The sequence below is a fragment of the Ambystoma mexicanum genome, chromosome 8, assembly GCF_040938575.1.
Source record: "Ambystoma mexicanum isolate Mex_15411 chromosome 8, UKY_AmexF1_1, whole genome shotgun sequence".
NCBI classification, from domain to species: Eukaryota; Metazoa; Chordata; class Amphibia; order Caudata; family Ambystomatidae; genus Ambystoma; species Ambystoma mexicanum.
In genome coordinates, this window is record NC_090929.1 from 1,054,535,662 (window position 1) to 1,054,560,407 (window position 24,746).

The window sequence follows — 24,746 nt, forward strand, 5'->3', positions numbered from 1 at the left end:
GGAGGGGGGGTCCAGGGACAAGATGCACCAGGGACTCTAACAATTGTGATGTTTAGCCAAAACAGTTCTTACGCTGTGGTTCTCGTTTGCTCTGACAGCCCTACAAGACAAGAGATTAAGAAATCACATGCCGGTTTCACAAATTGCAAACGTTCGTCCCCAAAGCATTAAACCGTAGCTTGTTCTGGCAACCACCGTGTACATGGAACCAAGGGGATCGTGTGGCAGAACGAATGAAAACAAACCCAGCCCGAATTCCGTGGTTTAGCAGTTTCCTCGGTTTCTGCACAGAACCACAAGTTTATTCAGCAGCAGGCCGGTGGGTTTAGGAGGTTTAGGCTCGAGCCAGGCTCAAATAGAGAGATTGTGAACTGCTGCTCTTAGTGGAGAGTAAGCCGGGTCAATCCGGGGTCAGCAGGCGTTGACGTTGCCAAAGGCACGGCTCCATTCCAGGGGATTTAAAGCTTTCCAAGTCAAAATAACAAACTGTACTTAGAGAGGCATGGGTGTCAGTGTCTACTTATCAACTCCCCTCCACTCCCCCTGCGGAAACCACACACGCTGGTGCCAGTTGGGGGCCAACCATTATTTGATGCAGTTAATATGGAGTCTTCTTCTCTCTTCAGATGGCTTTAGCAGGGCCACGGCGTCGGACTGTTATTAGTTCTTAACAAATGCTGGAAATGGCCGGAATTCCAGGGTTTGACTTTTGGCGCTTGACAGACGATGCGTATATGCAAGCGGGCTGCCTTGTTCCGTCTCCTGGCCTACCATCCCTGCAAAAACATGTGAGATTGACTCTTTTTGTCACTTTGTATGTAAGGGTTGGGAGAATGTGCAGGGTGGTGTTATAGGGCACTTGGCTCATCCTGGCTCTGTCAGTTACAAAAAACCTGGAGCACTTAGCGTGGGCACCCCAGTGCCTTGTCCTCCCCCCCTCCTCCATGGCCTGGCCCCTCACTCCCCCCCCTCCTCCCCTCATACCCCCCTGCATATGTCATACATCACATGTTGAAGAAACAACTCAGACACCTTGTAAAGTTGGAAGAGTAACATGCCTCAGCAGCTTTATTTTTGCATAAAGTCTTGGAGTTATCTTACAGGCGATCCGTCATTCACCACCACAGGTATACTACTCTGTGTGCGGCTACCTAGGTATCTCTTGCCCTCCCCCCCCCCTTACCCTCCTCGTCCGGTGGATGCCTCAGGTTGAGCCCGGCCCTTGCTATTAACCTCTCTCTACCCCTGGCCGTTTGTAGATTTCCCATGAGCGACTTTTGGTATAGGCCCCCCCTTTTCTCTAGGTCTTTGTTGGGAATCCCCTGCCCCTCCATATCCTAGCTCCATTTCCCCCCAGAGGCAGACTTCCCAGCCCTGTTCTTCCGTACCCCGTCTCCTGTCCCCCAGCTTTTGGTCCTTGCCCCCCCCTATTCCTTGGGGCTGGCTTCCTCCCCCCTGTTCCCTCTATTCCCCTAGCCGCCCTTTCTTGGATCCTCCACCTCCCTCACCCTCATGCCCCCCTCCTTCCGTGAAGACTTCCCCTTGCTGTTATTTTGTCACTGTTACCTGAGCCCCCCGTAGTCTCCTCTTGCTCCCCCCCGACCGACTTCCCTTGATGGCCTTGATTGTGAGTTTATGTTGATTCCCCCCCCCTCAATTTTGGGCTTGGAATTGGCTCCCAAGTCCCCTACTTTTTCCCCAGGGCCTCCCCTGAGCCTAGTACTCTTGGGGCGCCGTAAGATCTAAGCTGTTGGCTGAGCATTCCCCTATGGGCCTGCTATTACTTTGCTACAGGGATCGACCTGTGACTCCTCCAAGACTCTCTGCTGGTTGCCGGCAGCAGAGAGTTCCCCCAGCCTGCACAGGTCGCTCCATAGCCGACCCTTCCGCTTACTCCCCTCGCTCTGTTGCTCCTTGGTTGGTCCCGTCCTTCCAAGGCCTTGCCTCCCCTGCCTCCTTGTCCACCTCCCACCCCCCTCGCTCCAAGGCCTTTGCCTCCCCTGCCTGCCTGCGCACCCTACACCCCGGCCGCAGTGAAGTAAACGCACTGGGGCGGGGGGGGGGTGTACGAGTTGGGCTGAGGATATTCCATTTTGTTGCCATTGCCGGGTTGAGGGCCTAGACCTAGGTCAGGTTGGTTCGTAACTGTGAGGGAGTAGGCAAATACCTAATTTCGTTCATGTAGAGAAAGGTTTAAAGAGCCCGGTTAAACTACGTCTTGGGGCAACCCTAACTTCAATACGCGATGCCCTTACGTGTAGTTTGTTTGAATGGGTTTGAAATTAGTTCCAGTGAATTCGGGTGGATTCTCTACTGCCCCCTTCAGAAGATGCCTCTCCGTTAATCCGCACTTAGCTCTTGCGGCACGTTACCTTGTGATGCTTAACTGGTTGGTTTAATAGAACTGTCTTGCCCTACAGATCATGCTTGAATGTGGTATTTGTGCTCTCACCCTTGCCCCCCCCCAATTCCCGGTGTCTGGTTCTGTACCCCTTAGTACTGTGCCCCCTTACTCCCTGTTTCGCCTGACCGAGCACCCCAATCCCCAGCCATTCTCTGCACGGGGTGAGGGGGCTCAAAGCGAATGTGTGGTGCTCCGTGTGGTCTTGCTCCCAACACTGGTCAAAACTATTGGCCGCATAGTGAAGTAACTCGTCAGCAGTGCCATGGAAGTGGTTTAAGGTTGAATTCATATATAAAGAAATTGTGCTGTTTTACATATTATTTTGTACCTTTCCTTTGGTTGGAGGTCAGCTTAATTCAGTCTTAACACTTACCCACAAGGCATTACAAGCTCTTTGTCCCCCCACCTCTTACTCTCGTCTACCCCCCCTGACATAACATTTTCCTACCCTACACCGCCACGCGCCCCCTGAATGAGCTCCATGCCAGGTAATTCACCACAAGCCCTGCGCCGCGCTGAGTTTGAATATTTTTGTTATAGCATTTTCCACCCACGGAACATTGGTCGTGGCGCTGCTATCCCCCGCAATTTTTCGCCTTAGGCAGAAAAGGATCCAACTTGCGCGCCCTACCTTACTCCTTTTTTCCCAGCCATTGCCCTAGCTGTTTGAGTACTCCGCACTATTGTAATATCTAACAGTTCCGTTTGGGTGACTGTAGGGATTTTCCTGTTTTACTTTACCTGTTTTCGGGCTGTTGTGTCTCTTCGTCTTCCGACCCATATGCGTCCTACTGCCTAAACCTATTATTAACTCACTAAGCGCAAGTGCATTTGCCCTTCAGTACCCAGGACCGTCGTCTTGTAACTGTGGGCCCACCTTTACCTTATGTTGTTCCCACACGTGGCCACCCCTGGCTATGGAGATATTATCCACGAGACACGTTTTCGCCACAATAATCCCAAATGTCCAAGATCACGCGGCACGGATGCCCGGGTGCGCATCCAGACTCAACGGTGGTCCACAAAATTGCGACCTCCCAGCGAGACACGAGACGGCGGGAGCTGCTGGGCAAACAAAATCCACGATCTGGTGGGGGCAGGGAACCGAGGGAGAATGTGTTTGTAACTGGAACAAACCCATGCCTTTATGAGGCCTGTTTCTCCCTCGGCTCCCTCCCCGCCCCTTGCGTTTCGCGCGCTCCCGTCCCTTCCGGGGGCGTGCTGCACGTTCCTCCCCCATCCCCGCCCCCCTGACCTGCTTCTTGACTAGTGGGGGGGAGGAGGCCGGCTGGGCAGCCCCCACTAAGGGGCGGCGCCCGCCATGCCATCTTCGTTGGCGCGTTCGCCTGCCAGAGTTGCTACTAGCTCTTGCGTCATCCAAGAAGTTGAGGAGAGGGCAGTAGGACAGCCACATGGTGCAGGGGCATCTCCTCTTTCTCCCAAATTCACAGAAGAACCTACACACAATACATTGAAGACACAAGTAAGCTGCACACAGATGCAATAACTGTGACAGGATGGTTTTCTGGTGAGGGCAAGACAGCCCACGCTTCTTTGATCTTTGTTAACATAAAATGATGCAGGTCATTTTATTTCAGAAAGGAGGTTTGCAAATCAGACCCCCTTCAGAAAGGCTCCATGTCAGAAAATACACAGGAAACATGTGCCTTTGCTATGCCATGGCACATAGCAGGTTCATAAGCCATGTGTGCATTCCTGACAGCTGCTGGAGCACACATATAGAGCAAGCAGAGATGACATGTTACCCTTCTGCACCTCTGTTTCCAAACTTAATAATGATGTGGCTTAGTCAGTTCAGTGGCACAGAAATCTTTAAATATAAGCCGTGCCTGGCTATGGCATTGTGACTGCTAAGAGCATGCAATTATACAGGCACAGCAATTTGATATCACACAAGTATCAGCTCTGTGAGCTGGTCCCAGGTATGACAGAACTGATGTATGTTGGCGTCTGCTCTGACTGTCTTCACAACTGCCATGTGGAAAAATGAACAGGAGGCCAACACCTTCCTCCCACGACACAGGAACCTCCTCCAGAAGTTCTCCTGGGAAACCAGTGCCTTAAACGCAGCACTGACATAACAAAGTCACTCTCACACCAACGTGCTCATCACTAGGGTCCTTTTGATGTCAACAAACATGGGAAGGGGGCAGAGTTAGAGTAGCCCGAAGGGAGATGAGAAATGAGAGAGGTTGGTTTCTGTTAGGGTTCTCTACTACTTCCAGCCCTCCCACCGTTCCGTGCAGGCAAGGCACTATGGGTGTGATGTCAGAAAATGGTCCCTTGTTACAACACCCGGAAATTGACCATTTACAGAGTTCTGACTTCTAACCATCCACACTGTACAGTGAGGTTGACACTGCGATAGGACCAAGGCCTCTCTGCTGGCTGTGCTCTAGAACCAGGATCCTGCTTACTGCCATTTAGGGAACCCCTGTATTGCCATATGACTTCCAGTAGCGGAAGGACAGAACTAAGGGTTCACCTTGACCCTGGAGACCCTGGATTGGGCCTCCCAGCAACCCAGAAGTCAGGGAACAGCTCTGGGCCCTAATTCCCACATCAAATCGCTTGTGAGCTACACTGACCCAGACATTGTCTGCCTCTCATAGGCTTCTTCATGCCATGCGTCGTTCCTGCTTGGACTGTACTGTGTGTTGGACCCCTTCAAGACTCTCACCAACCAATTGATTGTTTTATTAAAGTTCTTATATTTTTACAGAACCTTGCTTTGACATTCTTTTATTTTGGAACCATTCTACTAAAGCTGTTAGGGTTGCAACTGTTATCAGATCACACTCCCCAAAGATATAGCCTGACATTGGCCTGCATTACCAAAAGATACGCGGAGGAGGTATACCTTTCGGACTGTGCCTTTTTCACCTTTCTGTTTGAGATCACTGCTGGCTTAGAAATAGCGTGGGGCTGAGTTAGAGGTTTAGACATTACTCATCCCTGTACTCCTGCATAGCAGGAGTTATTTCATCACAACTTAATTTGGGTTAAATGAGGGCGCAACCTCATTTATTAGAAAAGGTTTGTAAATGATCAGATGAAAGCCTATGCCGTACCAAATTAATGACCACTGTCACGGTATGCATGGTTCATATGAGAAATGGTATCCCCGTTCCTTGTGCCCGCTTGCTCAGCCCAAACCTCTCAACAGATGCACATATGGTCAAGATTACAGAATCACTGTGCCCCACCACCACATACCATGGCCCTGCGTGTATTCTCCTGTTACCCCTTAGCAGAGTTTACAAGGATCCACACTCTGACTGGCAAAGGTTGTGGAACCAGGAAGCTCATCTGATTCTGCCCTACTCGACCTGATTGCAAATACAATCAATATTAACACAGCCTGGGCAGAGCTGAATCTAGAGAGATGGGAATGTTGTAGATCAGTCTTCCACCAACACATAGCCCAGCAACATGGTGTCATAGCTGAGCGACATCAGGACGACGTCACCTTGCTGCTATCCCAGCCGCATACCAGACTGGTGGGCAGAGACTGCCCCCTGGCACTTTTCAGCCGGATCATACTTCCCACACACCTCCACCCAGGCCAGACATCAGTGCTCTGGGTGAATAAAATGAGTAACCACAGCAGGTTTTTTGCATCTGATAACTATCAATGCCTCACAAGGGAAAGTTGCCCCCTTAGCGGGACAACATCACACCAAAAACTCATGTTTCTCCAGATATGTGGCACTATGCCCTCTTAAAAGGCCTCCTCATAACAGAAAGCTGACCAAGGCCAAGAATGGTCATGTCATGGGGCACTGGATGCCACCCTAGGTCCAACCCACCAAGCCCCACAGCCTAACACTCCTGCCTTTTGCCTCCCAATTCACCCCAAAGGTGAGTTCCCAAAGACATTTTTTCTATTCAGCTTTTGCAAACACCCTAGATGATGTACCCTTCACAGAATTTCCAGACTTTGCAAGTTCGCCCACTTCTTAGGACCAAACAATGTTCGAGTTTTATTCCACACTAGTCAAAACATGGCTTCCATCCTATGATTGGCTGTTGAGCAATGTTCTCTGCTTTGAACCGCAGAACAGCGCATTCCTGCCAGTCTAACATTGTCCAGAAACAACTGCCACTCCCAATGCTGCAGAAAATACTGCTACACATCGTAACCGCACACCTAAACTCAAAGGAGCCTTAATAAACGCTAGATCCTTAGTCGCCCACGCCATAGAAATATCGGAAGTTATCCTGACAGAAGACTACGACTTCCTAGCAATCACAGAAACTTGGCTGCATGAGGCATCAGGCCCAGCACTATCCCTAGCTGTGCCCAATAATTACACTATCCTCAGATCGGATAGGTGCGGAGCTCGAGGTGGAGGACTAGCCATCATCGTCAAAACTAAACTCCAGATGAGACTCACCCCCTCACCAATCATTGAATCCTGTGAGATAATGTCCACCAAGACACCTACAGCTAACTCACAAACCCTTAACATTCACTTGATATACAGACCTCCAGGTCCAATCAAGAACTTCATAGAAGACTTAACTACCATCCTATCAGAAAACCTTAAAGATACTACTCAATCAATATTATTAGGCGACCTTAATATTGGCTTTAATGATATCAACGACTTACAAGCCACAGCAGCCTCCAACACACTAACAGAACTGGGCTACACACAAAGAGTGCTTGAGCCCACCCATACCAAAGGGAGAACCCTTGACTGGATTGCTGACCACAACTGCAATATAGACACTCTCACCATCTCACCCCAAATCTGGTCAGACCACCATCTAATCTCATTCTCCTTGGACACTGCCACCCCTAAACTGCAACAACCATGTGCACCTCCTGCACTTACCAGAAACAAAAAAAACATGACATTAGACAAACTACTCCCCGGCATCATGCCCACTTTGGACGCTCTACCTGACAGCCTCAACCCTAATAGCCTAGTGGAAGAATTTAACAATATCATGAACATAACTCTTGACAACATCGCACCACTCAAGCTCAGAAATAGCAAGCCAAAGAACCACTTGAACAACTGGTTCACCCCTCTCTTAAAAAATCTGAGATTAGAAAAAAGGAAATGGGAAAATACATGGAAAATTAACCCCAGCCCAGAAAATAAACTGAAATTAGCTAAAATCTCTTCTCATTACAAAAAAGAAATCATCTTAGCTAAACAAGAGACCTACAATAACAGAATCACACAAGCCAAATCAAGTACTAAAGAACTGTTCGCCATACTCAGAGAACTGGAAAACCCAATAACACCTCAAGACAACTGTCTTAAAGATAAAAAGTGGTGCTCCGAAATCCAGCAAGCCCTCTCTAACAAAGTCCGAAACCTCCAAAAGAAAATAGAACTAAAACGTGAGACCCTAGCACCCAATAGATTACCGCCTATCAAGACACTTCCTAACTCCAAACCCACTACGCAATTCCACTTCTCCAAAGTCTCCATACTAGAAGTAGAGAAAGTAATACTCGGTCTAAAACCGTCCAACTGCAAAGGAGACTCATGTCCAGCACAACTCATCAAAGATGCCGCACGAGATCTAGCACCATTTATCACCAAGTTAATTAATGCCTCCTTTACCACAGGCATTATCCCCAATAACTTAAAAGAGTCCTGGGTGCTCCCACTCTTAAAAAAGGCTACTCTAGACCCCACCATACCCACTAACTATAGACCTATTACTACGGTACCATTCCTTCTGAAGATACTGGATAAGGTGGCATATATACAAATCCAGAGTTTCCTGGAACAAAATCAACTACTAGGCTCCCGACAATCTGGCTTCCGCCCTCTTCACGGCACAGAAACTGCATTGATTGACCTGAAAGCCCAAATAGACAAAGTAAGAGATTCTGGTAAACCAGCACTCCTCCTACTACTAGACCTATCGGCCGCTTTTGATTTAGTGGACCATAAAATCCTATGTAACCACCTAGATTCAGCAGCACACTTCTCCACTGAGGCTATAGCATGGATACAATCCTTCCTCAGTGATCGCACCATGAGGGTTTTCTCACCTATAGCAGCTGCAGACCCCATCCCTATTACCTGCGGTGTGCCACAGGGATCATGCGTTTCACCAACGCTATATAACATATTCACTAAGCCCCTGTTTGATGATTTGGACCTTCTGGGTATCACGTATACCAACTACGCTGACGATACCCAGATCCTCCTCCCACTCACAGGGGTTTACGAAAAAGATCTAGCAATGGTGAACAAAATATACAGCATCGTTCAGGCATGGATGGCAACCCATGGCCTATGCCTGAACGACGATAAAACTGAGCTTCTTATCCTAGACACCGCACCCCTCATCAAAAAACTAAGCACAAACTACTCTTCCTTTATCATAGATGGGAACTGCATACAAGTTGCCAAAGAAGTTAAAACATTAGGGATATACCTTGATTCTACCCTATCATTTTCCAAACAGGTAAACTCCCTAGCTTCCTCGACAGCCTACACTTGTAAGCTCATTAGAGCAGGAAAACAATTCCTTTCCCAGCACAGCTGTCTAACATTAGCCAGAGCCCTCATCATTTCTAAACTTGATTATTGTAACGCACTGTACATAGGAGCCAATAAATCTATCATAAACAAAATACAGATACAGCAAAACAAGGCCCTCCGAGCGGCATTGAACGTCCCCAGGAGAGAACACATTACAGCAATAAGAAGGAAACACAAATGGCTCTCCACCCACGAGAAAATCAGACTCAAAACTGCATCTCTCACATACAAATCCCTACACAACAAAGCCCCACAATACCTTAAGGACAGATTCACCAGAACACACCCCACAAGACAAACCAGACTTGCTTACACCAATCGCCTACAAGTACCACGCTTTAAACTGACCACCATAGGCGGAGCTAGCTTCCCAGTCAAAGCTGCTCAACTGTGGAACGAATTACCCACTACTGCGAGGCTAGAACACTCCTTCTCCAAATTCAGGCAAATTGTAATTAACTGGCTAACGACAGCAACTGCCAATTGAAAAACTTGCACCTGTAACTGGTAATTTCTGTAACCGCTAATGTCTGTAACTTGTAACTGTAACCTGTAACTTGTAACTGTAACCTGTAACTTATGCTCTAAGCTGTATATATTCTTACTTTTGCGCCCTTATACTCCAGGGTCTGGTGCGCACAATAAATTCCAAACAAACAAACAAACAAACAAACAAACAAACAATGCGTGGCTGGAGATGTGTAGTGACCTTTTGATGTTAGATCATCAAGATGGTTTACGGTGGATTCTGAACAATAGCCATCTTGAATGGTATAGATTTCTGAAAGTGTGTCACTCTCTCTGCTCCACCCTATTGACTCGCATCTCCTCTTGCATAAGCCTGTGCTACCTTCCATCTTAAATGCTGGCTCCTCCTCCAGCAATGGAAAGTTTCAGTAGTGCCGTAGGGCCACATGCTATGAAATACGATTGTGCAACACAATGTGAACGTCTTGATTTCATGTTGTATTTCATGTAGCCAACAGCAGAGGTGGGGTGGCCTACAGGGAACTCCGGATATTTCCCAGGTGACCTCTGTATCATGGGCCTCTTGTGTGTGGTTACCTATTTTATTTTCAAATGTTCTTATGAGAAAGGGGATAGGCTTGCTCAAAATGTGTAATATGGGGCCTCTTTGAAAATTATTTCCAGGGCATCTTTTGGTTCCCAGTCCACCCAAGGTCAAATAGGAGAGTCCTCTACACTTCTAAAGAACATCAGGAAAAATGTTGTATACTAAGAGGGAGTGGGCGAGCCCTCCCTCCCATGCAATGTGCATCTTACTAATTGGCACTGTTGACCGGTGTATATCATGGATCACAGGTGGCTGGATTCTAGTTCATCACCACCTCGATGGTTAAGATGCTCACCAACCCACCAAGTAACCTGGAAATATCCCTTAATCCAACAGATCTGTCTGAAACGTCTTTCGGCAACAATTCCCTGCAGCTGTCGAAGAAGCTTGTCGACAAGGTGATCACTGTGAGGTAAGGCATGCGCCAATGTTTAGCACAAGTAGCTCTAAAACCATTGCAGTGATACATTGTGTGTGTTTGTGATCAGATGTGATGCCACTGTAGGCATTCACAAATATACAGTAGAGTGGCTTAATAGGCTTACAACTGCATGGCCGTGCCAATCCGTTCCTTGATCTGACCCAAGTATCCATGCAATGCTACTACACTACAGTGTGGACATCATGATCGTCTGAAGCATGTATGTATGTAAGTATGCAAAAAATAGAGAAGGGGCCTCACTGTGGTCAAGAAAGCCCTACGAATGCATACACCTTGTATAAGGCAATTGAATGCATGTGGTTGTAATGTCTTTCCTTTTGCCGCAATTACTTTTCCTGGCAATCTGCTAAATTCTGGGGAGTATAACAGAGAGTTTGAGGGAGAACAAACCAGTCTCAATCAACTATGTAGAGATTTTAAAAGGAGTTCTTGTACCAAGGGCCTCTTCAGTTTGAAATAACCTTCGGAATGGATTGCGAACCTTGCATCTCAGGAGTTCAGAAAAGCTTGAACATTAATCAAATACATTTAAAACTGCAATTGCTTTCATTCTGTATCTTTAGGATTTTGGTAAACAATTGAGGTCATCTTTACTGTCCTCTCTTTCTGCACAGTGCTCTGATGTCTGCAGGAAATTGCCCATTATTGGCAAGTTTGACAAATAAATACAAAGGGCCCGATTCATGGAATTTTTTTGCCCGGTTCAAAGTGACTTTGCACTGTTGAGAAAAGTGACTTTTGCACTGCCAACAGAAACCCTGATTCATGGAACCGTGCAAAGTGTATTATTGCAGTGCAAAGTCAGTTTGTACTTCAAAAATGATTTTGTACTGACTTTGCACTACAAAGATACACTTTGCACGGTTCCATGAATCAGGGTTTGTGTCGGCAGTGCAAAGTCACTTTTCAGCAGTGCAAAGTCACTTTGAACCGTGCAAAGAATTCCATGAATCCTGCCCCTAATGCAGAGTCACTTTGAGAAACAAAATTATAAGCTCTATGGGACCCTCTGCTTGTCACTTCTTCCCTGACTGGATTACCTTCTCCCCCCCCCTTGAGTCTTCATCAAAGGCCTCCTCAGGGGTGCATATCCCAAATGTTCCCCAGCAAGGTCTTAAACCATTGCAGGTGTAGTGTTCCAAGAGCGCCCCATTCCCTGTAGAAAGCGTCCTTGCACAATTGGCGGTGTCAGCGTCGCTGGTTGGTGACAGCTTTTGTGTATGATTATTGGAGGATCACTCCTGACGTACCCAAGAGCATCACGACCACGAACCTCTGCGTACATCCATTACTGGTGCTGCTTTTTGCAAGTGGGAATGTATACAGTCATGGCTTCTGCCTGCATCAGGAAGTGATGACTGTAACAATTGGCAGAACCAGATCTGGACGCTTGAATGGTGTCTGGATTGGATTTGAATCCACACCTGAGCAGAACCCTGTGAAGGACCTGGGAATGTCTGAATGTTCAACCCGCCAGGGGCTGGCTGGCTACCAAAAGTCTGAATGGATGCAATCCCATGTTGGGAAAAGAGGTTTCTTCCCAGCTTTCAGTTCCTACCCCCGTATCTTGCGAATCCTGGGACGGGTCCCAAAGAATGAAGGAGCCCCCCGTAGAAGAATCGTGTGATGGTCTTGCCGTTCTACATTCTTCCATGGTCCTTTCTGATTACCACTGTTTGCAAACAGTCACTTCTGCTGACACGGAAGCCACAGCCGAGTCATTTGCTGTCCAAAAACCTTGTTGCTTGTCCCTGACATGTCTTTATGTTGGTGCAAAGAATTGTGTATCTTTCCATCTTTTTTTTAATTTTTTATTGTATTGGTTGAAACAAATCAACCTTTCAAATGTATTTCATTACATCATGTATTAATACAAATAGTGAAAAATAAAATCATGAACATTTTTACAATATTATATACATGATTAGAAAAATATCTTTTCACAGAAGGAAGAAAAATAACTATGGATAAAATCATTGGATGTTAAAAACTCAAAACAGCACCATAGAAATTAAATAAAATAAAAACGAAGCCAAGATCAAAGCAAAACTAAATTACATAAAAAACAGAATACAAATATAGAACAAACAAAGGAAAACAACACAACACCACATTGAATACAACTACACATCAAACCTAGGCTCCCAAAGACAGGAGGACCATCGCCTAATGTAACATTTTTCCAGAAGATGGAGATATCTGTAAACTCATTGGAACATTATTTCATTCAGTGGCATTGTCCAACTGTAGGCTTTCAAGGAAGCTAACTGTCGCTATTTGGATTGGTAAGTAAGAGGAATGTAATAGCACAGACCAGCATTGATCAAGTTCCAAATTCCCCAAGTATCGACAATGTCTTCCAAACTGACACAATCTCATTTGGAGCAAAGCCGTACACTGTGTGATTAGATGTTGCAATGTTTCTGGAATGGTTGTAATACCACAAAAACGACAATAGTTTTCTTGTGCTGTAATTATCCTACGTCTCAGCAGAATTGCTCTAGTGGGCCAGATATTAAAGTGAAGTCGCAAGATTGCTGAGCGATATCTGACTGCAGGTGCTCTTGTAAGATACACTGGCAACGTCCGCATTTTTTTGGGAGGAAAACGATTTAAATCTCCGTCTACATATGATAAGCACAAATCACACGCATTGATCCAGTCAGTGGAGTATATTTGATTTTTCGCCTTATCTGGGTTTTTGATAACAATGTCAATTTTAACGTCCGCATCACCCAAGACACGGTACACAGACTTGAGCCAAAGTTGGAAGAAAGGATGTGTGGTAAGAAACATATGTGAAGAAAGATCTCTTAAAAGGGCATTATGGCCAGTCGAGATTAAACATTTGCGAAAGAGAGAACATAAACGCCAGTTGTACAAGGCTTGCAGAGAAATTAGACCCAGCTCATAACAAATCCAGGAAATGGGCAGAGAAGGAGGTATTCTTAGTATTTTTTTCCAAAATGTACCTTGCCATTTATCAAATATCAGCTTAGTGTTTGCAGGCAGGGTTTCTAATCCATATAGTAGCCCTGGCACTGCTTTCTGATTCCAATAGGTTAATGCTGGTATAATTGAGAATTTCCCGCATTTAAACATGATCAAACTGGTTTGTGAGATGGTTGTGTCTATTTTAAACTCCACTTTATCAATATGTGCTTTGGGTTGATTAGCCAAATCGAATATTATCCCCAAATATGTATAATGTGGAACTACAGTCAGCTTTGTTTTGTTAATAGACCACAAAAAGGAGTTACACTTCCTTTTTGGAGGGTACAAGAGTATCTGAGTTTTATTAGTGTTAATCTTTAGTTCGTTATTCACAATGTAGCTCTTAAGGGGCCGATTCATGGAACAAACGTGCGCCGAAAATCTTCGCGCAAGCAGGCGCAAGCAGACGGAAGCGGAAAAAAACAGGCGCATGCGCACGCGTGCGATTCATGGAAGTCCCTGCGCGTGTACACCTCGGGATGTGCGCCAAACCCGTGCATGGCGCACAAGTCACTGCAACATCCCGAAAGTCCACAACCTCGGCGCATACACCAGAAAGTGGGCGGGACACGGGGCGTAACGCGCGGAATGGGGAACAACGCGTGAAAATAAGGGCGTAACTGGGGATGTACTGCAGGGAAGCATACGGAACGCCCCACGCACTCGAACCACACGTATTCATGGAATCGAATTGGGCAAAGCCACGCACAGCCAAAGACACGCACAAGCTGAAACACACGTCCGCCACACGAAGGCAGGCGGTAGAGTCCGAGCGCATCACAAAAGTGGCAACATACAGCAATTGGGCCTGTGCGAGCGGGGAACGTGTATTTCGGGGGCGCGCGGGAAGTTACACACGCGATTGAGCGGGGTACGTGTATTTCGGGGGTGCGCGGGAAGTTACACACGCGATTGAGCGGGGTACGTGTATTTCGGGGGCGCGCGGGAAGTTACACACGCGATTGAGCGGGGTATGTGTATTTCGGGGGTGCACGGGAAGTTACACACGCGATTGAGTGGGGTAAGTGTATTTCGGGGGTGCGCGGGAAGTTACACATGCGATTGAGCGGGGTACGTGTATTTCGGGGGCGCGCAGGAAGTTACACACGCGATTGAGCGGGGTACGTGTATTTCGGGGGTGCGCGGGAAGTTACACACGCGATTGAGCGGGGTACGTGTATTTCGGGGGTTTGCGGGAAGTCACACACGCGATCTCATCAGGGTACGTGTATTTCAGGGTGCGGGGGGAGTATCCCACGCAACATCAGCAGGGTACGTGTATTCCAGGGGTGCGCGGGAAGTTCCACACGCGATCTCATCAGGGTACGTGTATTACACGGGTGCGCGGGGAGCAGTACATGTGAATTGCACGTGTGTGTCCTCCCAGGTGTTCCCTCTACAGCCTCCACGGCCCCTGCAGGTGGCTCACACCACAGGGGTCTACCCAGCACATGTCCTGCAGGCACCCCATCCACCATGGCCATGCCCACCAGCCAACCCACATGTCAACTTGCACTACTGCCCACCAACGCATGTCCCCCTGCACCCCCAGCCACCAGGTGCACCCTCCACCAGGCCCCCACCCAAGTCTCCCACCACCCCCACCCCCCAGCCACCAGGGGCAGCCTCCACCAGGCCCCACCCATGTCTCCCACCACCCCACCCCCCAGCACTGTGGGGCACCTGCCAGCAGGCCCCCACCCATGTCTCCCAGCACCCCCACCCCCAGCACTGTGGGGCACCCTCCACCAGGCCCCCACCCATGTCTCCCACCACCCCCACCCCCCAGCAGTGCAGGGGCACCCACCACCAGGCCCCCACCCATGTCTCCCACCACCCCCACCCCCCAGCAGTGCAGGGGCAGCCTCCACCAGGCCCCCACCCATGTCTCCCAGCACCCCCACCCCCCAGTCACCAGGGGCAGCCTCCACCAGGCCCCCACCCATGTCTCCCACCGCCCCCACCCCCCAGCACTGTGGGGCACCCACCACCAGGCCCCCACCCATGTCCAACTCATGTTCCCCACCCCCCAGCAGTGCAGGGGCAGCCTCCACCAGGCCCCCACCCATGTCTCCCAGCACCCCTACCCCCCAGCCACCAGGGGCAGCCTCCACCAGGCCCCCACCCATGTCTCCCGCCACCCCCACCCCCCAGCACTGTGGGGCACCCACCAGCAGGCCCCCACCCATGTCCAACTCATGTTCCCCACCACCCCCACCCCCAGCAGTGCAGGGGCACCCACCAGCAGGCCCCCACCCATGTCTCCCAACACCCCCACCCCCCAGCCACCAGGGGCAGCCTCCACCAGGCCCCCACCCATGTCTCCCACCACCCCCACCCCCCAGCACTGTGGGGCACCTGCCAGCAGGCCCCCACCCATGTCTCCCAGCACACCCACCCCCCAGCACTGTGGGGCACCCTCCACCAGGCCCCCACCCATGTCTCCCAGCACCACCACCCCCCAGCCACCAGGGGCAGCCTCCACCAGGCCCCCATCCATGTCTCCCAGCACCCCCACCCCACAGCCACCAGGGGCAGCCTCCACCAGGCCCCCACCCATGTCTCCCAGCACCCCCAGCCCCCAGCACTGTGGGGCACCCACCACCAGGCCCCCACCCATGTCTCCCACCACCCCCACCCCCCAGCAGTGCAGGGGCAGCCTCGACCAGGCCCCCACCCATGTCTCCCAGCACCCCCACCCACAAGCCACCAGGGGCAGCCTCCACCAGGCCCCCACCCATGTCTCCCACCACCCCCACCCCCCAGCACTGTGGGGCACCCACCACCAGGCCCCCACCCATGTCCAACTCAAGTTCCCCACCGCCCAGCAGTGCAGGGGCACCCACCACCAGGCCCCCACCCATGTCTCCCACCACCCCCACCCCCCAGCCACCAGGGGCAGCCTCCACCAGGCCCCCAGCCATGTCTCCCACCACCCCCATCCCCCAGCACTGTGGGGCACCTGCCAGCAGGCCCCCACCCATGTCTCCCAGCACCCCCACCCCCCAGCACTGTGGGGCACCCTCCACCAGGCCCCCACCCATGTCTCCCAGCACCCCCACCCCCCAGCCACCAGGGGCATCCTCCACCAGGCCCCCACCCATGTCTCCCAGCACCCCCACCCCCCAGTCACCAGGGGCAGCCTCCACCAGGCCCCCACCCATGTCTCCCAGCACCCCCATCCCCCAGCCACCAGGGACAGCCTCCACCAGGCCCCCACCCATGTCTCCCAGCACCCCCACCCCCCAGCCACCAGGGGCAGCCTCCACCAGGCCCCCACCCATGTCTCCCAGCACCCCTACCCCCCAGCAGTGCAGGGGCACCCACCACCAGGCCCCCACCCATGTCCAACTCGTGTTCCCCAGCACCCCCACCCCCCAGCACTGTGGGATACCCTCCACCAGGCCCCCACCCATGTCTCCCACCAGCCCCACCCCCCAGCAGTGCAGGGGCACCCACCACCAGGCCCCCACCCATGTCTCCCACCACCTCCACCCCCAGCAGTGCAGGGGCAGCCTCCACCAGGCCCCTACCCATGTCTCCCAGCACCCCCACCCCCCAGCCACCAGGGGCAGCCTCCACCAGGCCCCCCACCCATGTCTCCCAGCACCCCCACCCCCCAGCAGTGCAGGGGCACCCACCACCAGGCCCCCACCCTTGTCCAACTCATGTTCCCCAGCACCCGCACCCCAACACTGTGGGGCACCTTCCACCAGGCCCCCACCCATGTCTCCCACCACCCCCACCCCCCAGCAGTGCAGGGGCACCCACCACCAGGCCCCCACCCATGTCTCCCACCACCCCCACCCCCCAGCAGTGCAGGGGCAGCCTCCACCAGGCCCCCACCCATGTCTCCCAGCACCCCCACCCCCCAGCCACCAGGGGCAGCCTCCACCAGGCCCCCACCCATGTCTCCCACCACCCCCACCACCCAGCCACCAGGGGCAGCCTCCACCAGGCCCCCAGCCATGTCTCCCACCACCCCCACCCCCCAGCACTGTGGGGCACCTGCCAGCAGGCCCCCACCCATGTCTCCCAGCACCGCCACCCCCCAGCACTGTGGGGCACCCTCCACCAGGCCCCCACCCATGTCTCCCACCACCCCCACTCCCCAGCAGTGCAGGGGCACCCACCACCAGGCCCCCCACCCATGTCTCCCACCACCCCCATCCCCCAGAAGTGCAGGGGCAGCCTCCACCAGGCCCCCACCCATGTCTCCCATCACCCCCACCCCACAGCCACCAGGGGCAGCCTCCACCAGGCCCCCACCCATGTCTCCCACCACCCCCAGCCCCCAGCACTGTGGGTACCCACCACCAGGCCCCCACCCATGTCCAACTCATGTTCCCCACCACTCCCACCCCCCAGCAGTGCAGGGGCACCCACCACCAGGCCCCCACCCATGTCTCCCACCACCCCCACCCCATCAGCCACCAGGGGCAGCCTCCACCAGGCCCCCACCCATGTCTCCCACCACCCCCACCCCCAGCACTGTGGGGCACCTGCCAGCAGGCCCCCATCCATGTCTCCCAGCACCCCCACCCCCCAGCACTGTGGGGCACCCTCCACCAGGCCCCCACCCATGTCTCCCAGCACCCAAACCCCCCAACCACCAGGGTCAGCCTCCACCAGGCCCCCATCCATGTCTCCCAGCACCCCCACCCCCCAGCCACCAGGGGCAGCCTCCACCAGGCCCCCACCCATGTCTCCCAGCACCCCCACCCCTCCAGTCACCAGGGGCAGCCTCCACCAGGCCCCCACCCATGTCTCCCAGCACCCCCACCCCCCAGCCACCAGGGGCAGCCTCCACCAGGCCCCCACCCATGTCCAACTCATGTTCCCCACCACCCCCACCCCCCAGCACTATGGGGCACCTGCCAGCAGGCCCCCACCCATGTCCAACTCATGTTCCCCTCCACCCCCACCCCCCAGCACTGTGGGGCACCTGCCAGCAGGCCCCCACCCATGTCCAACTCATGTTCCCCACCACCCCCACCCCCCAGCAGTGCAGGGGCACCCACCACCAGGCCCCCACCCATGTCCAACTCATGTTCCCCAGCACCCCCAGCCCCCAGCACTGTGGGGCACCCACCACCAGGCCCCCACCCATGTCTCCCACCACCCCCACCCCCCAGCAGTGCAGGGGCAGCCTCCACCAGGCCCCCACCCATGTCTCCCAGCACCCCCAGCCACCAGGGGCAGCCTCCACCAGGCCCCCACCCATGTCTCCCACCACCCCCACCCCCCAGCACTGTGGGGCACCCACCACCAGGCCCCCACCCATGTCCAACTCATGTTCCCCACCACCCCCACCCCCCAGCAGTGCAGGGGCACCAACCACCAGGCCCCCACCCATGTCTCCCACCACCCTCACCCCCCAGCCACCAGGGGCAGCCTCCACCGGGCCCCCAGCCATGTCTCCCACCACCCCCATCCCCCAGCACTGTGGGGCACCTCCCAGCAGGCCCCCACCCATGTCTCCCAGCACCCCCAGCCCCCAGCACTGTGGGGCACCCACCACCAGGCCCCCACCCATGTCTCCCAGCACCCCCACCCCCCAGCACTGTGTGGCACCCTCCACCAGGCCCCCACCCATGTCTCCCACCACCCCCACCCCCCAGCAGTGCAGGGGCACCCACCACCAGGCCCCCACCCATGTCTCCCACCACCCCCATCCCCCAGCAGTGCAGGGGCAGCCTCCACCAGGCCCCCACCCATGTCTCCCAGCACCCCCACCCCGCAGCCACCAGGGGCAGCCTCCACCAGGCCCCCACCCATGTCTCCCACCACCCCAGCCCCCAGCACTGTGGGGCACCCACCACCAGGCCCCCACCCATGTCCAACTCATGTTCCCCACCACCCCCACCCCCCAGCAGTGCAGGGGCACCCACCACCAGGCCCCCACCCATGTCTCCCACCACCCCCACCCCATCAGGCACCAGGGGCAGCCTCCACCAGGCCCCCACCCATGTCTCCCACCACCCCCACCCCCCAGCACTGTGGGGCACCTACCAGCAAGCCCCCACGCATGTCTCCCAGCACCGCCACCCCCCAGCACTGTGGGATACCCTCCACCAGTCCCCCACCCATGTCTCCCAGCACCCCCACCCCCAGCCACCAGGGGCAGCCTCCACCAGGCCCCCATCCATGTCTCCTAGGACCCCCACCACCCAGCCACCAGGGGCAGCCTCCACCAGGCCCCCACCCATGTCTCCCAGCACCCCCACCCCTCCGGTCACCAGGGGCAGCCTCCACCAGGCCCCCACCCATGTCTCCCAGCACCCCCACCCCCCCAGCCACCAGGGCAGCCTCCACCAGGCCCCCACCCATGTCCAACTCATGTTCCCCACCACCCCCACCCCCCAGCACTGTGGGGCACCTGCCAGCATGCCCCCACCCATGTCCAACTCATGTTCCCCTCCACCCCCACCGCCCAGCACTGTGGGGCACCTGCCAGCAGGCCCCCACCCATGTCCAACTCATGTTCCCCACCACCCCCACCCCCCAGCAGTGCAGGGGCACCCACCACCAGGCCCCCACCCATGTCCAACTCATGTTCCCCAGCACCCCCAGCCCCCAGCACTGTGGGGCACCCACCACCAGGCCCCCACCCATGTCTCCCACCACCCCCACCCCCCAGCAGTGCAGGGGCAGCCTCCACCAGGCCCCCACCCATGTCTCCCAGCACCCCCACCCCCCAGCCACCAGGGGCAGCCTCCACCAGGCCCCCACCCATGTCTCCCACCACCCCCACCCCCCAGCACTGTAGGGCACCCACCACCAGGCCCCCACCCATGTCCAACTCATGTTCCCCACCACCCCCACCCACCACCAGGCCCCCACCCATGTCTCCCACCACCCCCAGCCACCAGGGGCAGCCTCCACCAGGCCCCCAGCCATGTCTCCCACCACCCCCATCCCCCAGCACTGTGGGGCACCTGCCAGCAGGCCCCCACCCATGTCTCCCAGCACCCCCACCCTCCAGCACTGTGGGGCACCCTCCACCAGGCCCCCACCCATGTCTCCCAGCACCCCCACCCCCCAGCCACCAGGGGCAGCCTTCACCAGGCCCCACCAATGTCTCCCAGCACCCCCACCCCCCAGGGGCAGCCTCCACCAGGCCCCCACCCATGTCTCCCAGCACCCCCACCCCCCCAGTCACGAGGGGCAGCCTCCACCAGGCCCCCACCCATGTCTCCCAGCACCCCCACCCCCCAGCCACCAGGGGCAGCTTCTACCAGGCCCCCACCCATGTCTCCCAGCACCCCCACCCCCCAGCCACCAGGGGCAGCCTCCACCAGGCCCCCACCCATGTCTCCCAGCACCCCCACCCCCCAGCAGTGCCGGTGCACCCACCAACAGGCCCTCACCCATGTCCAACTCATGTTCCCCAGCACCCCCCCAGCACTGTGGGACACCCTCCAACAGGCCCCCACCCATGTCTCCCACCACCCCCACCCCCCAGCAGTGCAGGGGCAGCCTCCACCAGGCCCCCACCCATGTCTCCCAGGACCCCCACCCCCCAGCCACCAGGGGCAGCCTCCACCAGGCCCCCACCCATGTCTCCCACCACCCCCACCCCCCAGCACTGTGGGGCACCCACCACCAGGCCCCCACCCATGTCCAACTCATGTTCCCCACCACCCCCACCCCCCAGCAGTGCAAGGGCACCCACCACCAGGCCCCCACCCATGTCTCCCACCACCCCCACCCCCCAACCACCAGGGGCAGCCTCCACCAGGCCCCCAGCCATGTCTCCCACCACCCCCATCCCTCAGCAACCAGGGGCAGCCTCCACCAGGCCCCCACCCATGTCCCCCACCACCCCCACCCCCCAGCACTGTGGGGCACCCACCACCAGGCCCCCACCCATGTCCAACTCATGTTCCCCAGCACCCCCACCCCCCAGCACTGTGGGACACCCTCCACCAGGCCCCCACCCATGTCTCCCACCACCCCCACCCCCCAGCAGTGCAGGGGCAGCCTCCACCAGGCCCCCACCCATGTCTCCCAGCACCCCCACCGCCCAGCCACCAGGGGCAGCCTCCACCAGGCCCCCACCCATGTCTCCCACCACCCCCACCCCCCAGCACTGTGTGGCACCCACCTCCAGGCCCCCACCCATGTCCAACTCATGTTCCCCTCCACCCCCACCCCCCAGCACTGTGGGGCACCTGCCAGCAGGCCCCCACCCATGTCCAACTCATGTTCCCCACCACCCCCACCCCCCAGCAGTGCAGGGGCACCCACCACCAGGCCCCCACCCATGTCCAACTCATGTTCCCCAGCACCCCCAGCCCCCGGCACTGTGGGGCACCCACCACCAGGCCCCCACCCATGTCTCCCACCACCCCCACCCCCCAGCAGTGCAGGGGCAGCCTCCACCAGGCCCCCACCCATGTCTCCCAGCACCCCCACCCCCCAGCCACCAGGGGCAGCCTCCACCAGGCCCCCACCCATGTCTCCCACCACCCCCACCCCCCAGCACTGTGGGGCACCCACCACCAGGCCCCCACCCATGTCCAACTCATGTTCCCCACCACCCCCACCCCCCAGCAGTGCAGGGGCACCCACCACCAGGCCCCCACCCATGTCTCCCACCACCCCCACCCCCCAGCCACCAGGGGCAGCCTCCACCAGGCCCCCAGCCATGTCTCCCACCAACCCCATCCCCCAGCACTGTGGGGCACCTGCCAGCAGGCCCCCACCCATGTCTCCCAGCACCCCCAGCCCCCAGCACTGTGGGGCACCCACCACCAGGCCCCCACCCATGTCTCCCAGCACCCCCACCCCCCAGCACTGTGGGGCACCCTCCACCAGGCCCCCACCCATGTCTCCCACCACCCCCACCCCCCAGCAGTGCAGGGGCACCCACCACCAGGCCCCCCACCCATGTCTCCCACCACCCCCATCCCCCAGCAGTGCAGGGGCAGCCTCCACCACGCCCCCACCCATGTCTCCCAGCACCCCCACCCCCCAGCCACCAGGGGCAGCCTCCACCAGGCCCCCACCCATGTCTCCCACCACCCCCAGCCCCCAGCACTCTGGGGCACCCACCACCAGGCCCCCACCCATGTCCAACTCATGTTCCCCACCACCTCCACCCCCCAGCAGTGCAGGGGCACCCACCACCAGGCCCCCACCCATGTCTCCCACCACCCCCACCCCATCAGCCACCAGGGGCAGCCTCCACCAGGCCCCCACCCATGTCTCCCGCCACCCCCACCCCCCAGCACTGTGGGGCACCTGCCAGCAGGCCCCCACCCATGTCTCCCAGCACCCCCACCCCCCAGCACTGTGGGACACCCTCCACCAGGCCCCCACCCATGTCTCCCAGCACCCCCACCCCCCAGCCACCAGGGGCAGCCTCCACCAGGCCCCCATCCATGTCTCCCAGCACCCCCACCCCCCAGCCACCAGGGACAGCCTCCACCAGGCCCCCACCCATGTCTCCCAGCACCCCCACCCCTCCAGTCACCAGGGGCAGCTCCACCAGGCCCCCACCCATGTCTCCCAGCACCCCCACCCCCCAGCCACCAGGGGCAGCCTCCACCAGGCCCCCACCCATGTCCAACTCATGTTCCCCACCACCCCCACCCCCCAGCACTGTGGGGCACGTGCCAGCAGGCCCCCACCCATGTCCAACTCATGTTCCCCTCCACCCCCACCCCCCAGCACTGTGGGGCACCTGCCAGCAGGCCCCCACCCATGTCCAACTCATGTTCCCCACCACCCCCACCCCCCAGCAGTGCAGGGGCACCCACCACCAGGCCCCCACCCATGTCCAACTCATGTTCCCCAGCACCCAGCACTGTGGGGCACCCACCACCAGGCCCCCACCCATGTCTCCCACCACCCCCACCCCCCAGCAGTGCAGGGGCAGCCTCCACCAGGCCCCCACCCATGTCTCCCAGCACCCCCACCCACCAGCCACCAGGGGCAGCCTCCACCAGGCCCCCACCCATGTCTCCCACCACCCCCACCCCCAGCACTGTGGGGCACCCACCACCAGGCCCCCACCCATGTCCAACTCATGTTCCCCACCACCCCCACCCCCCAGCAGTGCAGGGGCACCCACCACCAGGCCCCCACCCATGTCTCCCACCACCCCCACCCCCCAGCCACCAGGGGCAGCCTCCACCAGGCCCCCAGCCATGTCTCCCACCACCCCCATCCCCCAGCACTGTGGGGCACCTGCCAGCAGGCCCCCACCCATGTCTCCCAGCACCCCCACCCTCCAGCACTGTGGGGCACCCTCCACCAGGCCCCCACCCATGTCTCCCAGCACCCCCACCCCCCCAGCCACCAGGGGCAGCCTCCACCAGGCCCCCACCCATGTCTCCCAGCACCCCACCCCCCAGCCACCAGGGGCAGCCTCCACCAGGCCCCCACCCATGTCTCCCAGCACCCCCACCCCCCCAGTCACGAGGGGCAGCCTCCACCAGGCCCCCACCCATGTCTCCCAGCACCCCCACCCCCCAGCCACCAGGGGCAGCCTCCACCAGGCCCCCACCCATGTCTCCCAGCACCCCCACCCCCCAGCCACCAGGGGCAGCCTCCACCAGGCCCCCACCCATGTCTCCCAGCACCTCCACCCCCCAGCAGTGCAGGGGCACCCACCACCAGGCCCCCACCCATGTCCAACTCATGTTCCCCAGCGCCCCCACCCCCCAGCACTGTGGGACACCCTCCACCAGGCCCCCACCCATGTCTCCCACCACCCCCACCCCCCAGCAGTGCAGGGGCACCCGCCACCAGGCCCCCACCCATGTCTCCCACCACCCCACCCCCAGCATTGCAGGGGCAGCCTCCACCAGGCCCCCACCCATGTCTCCCAGCACCCCCACCCCCCAGCCACTAGGGGCAGCCTCCACCAGGCCCCCACCCATGTCTCCCAGCACCCCCACCCCCCAGCCACCAGGGGCAGCCTCCACCAGGCCCCCACCCATGTCTCCCAGCACCCCCACCCCCGAGCAGTGCAGGGGCACCCACCACCAGGCCCCACCCATGTCCAACTCATGTTCCCCAGCACCCCCACCCCCCAGCACTGTGGGGCACCCTCCACCAGGCTCCCACCCATGTCTCCCACCACCCCCACCCCCCAGCAGTGCAGGGGCACCCACCACCAGGCCCCCACCCATGTCTCCCACCACCCCACCCCCAGCAGTGCAGGGGCAGCCTCCACCAGGCCCCCACCCATGACTCCCAGCACCCCCACCCCCCAGCCATCAGGGGCAGCCTCCGCCAGGCCCCCACCCATGTCTCCCACCACCCCCACCCCCAGCACTGTGG

The 24,746-nt window shown here is 57.0% G+C and overlaps 1 protein-coding gene across 2 annotated transcripts in view; it reads left to right on the plus strand.

The window, feature by feature from the left end:
* LOC138472715 (L-threonine ammonia-lyase-like) overlaps window positions 1–24,746 on the plus strand; it is a 406,130-nt gene that overhangs the window by 172,444 nt on the left and 208,940 nt on the right. For both annotated transcript variants that reach the window (XM_069611031.1, XM_069611030.1), the window contains one exon: window positions 10,355–10,430. In XM_069611031.1, coding sequence (XP_069467132.1) covers window positions 10,355–10,430 — 76 coding nt within the window. The remainder of the gene's footprint in view (window positions 1–10,354; window positions 10,431–24,746) is intronic.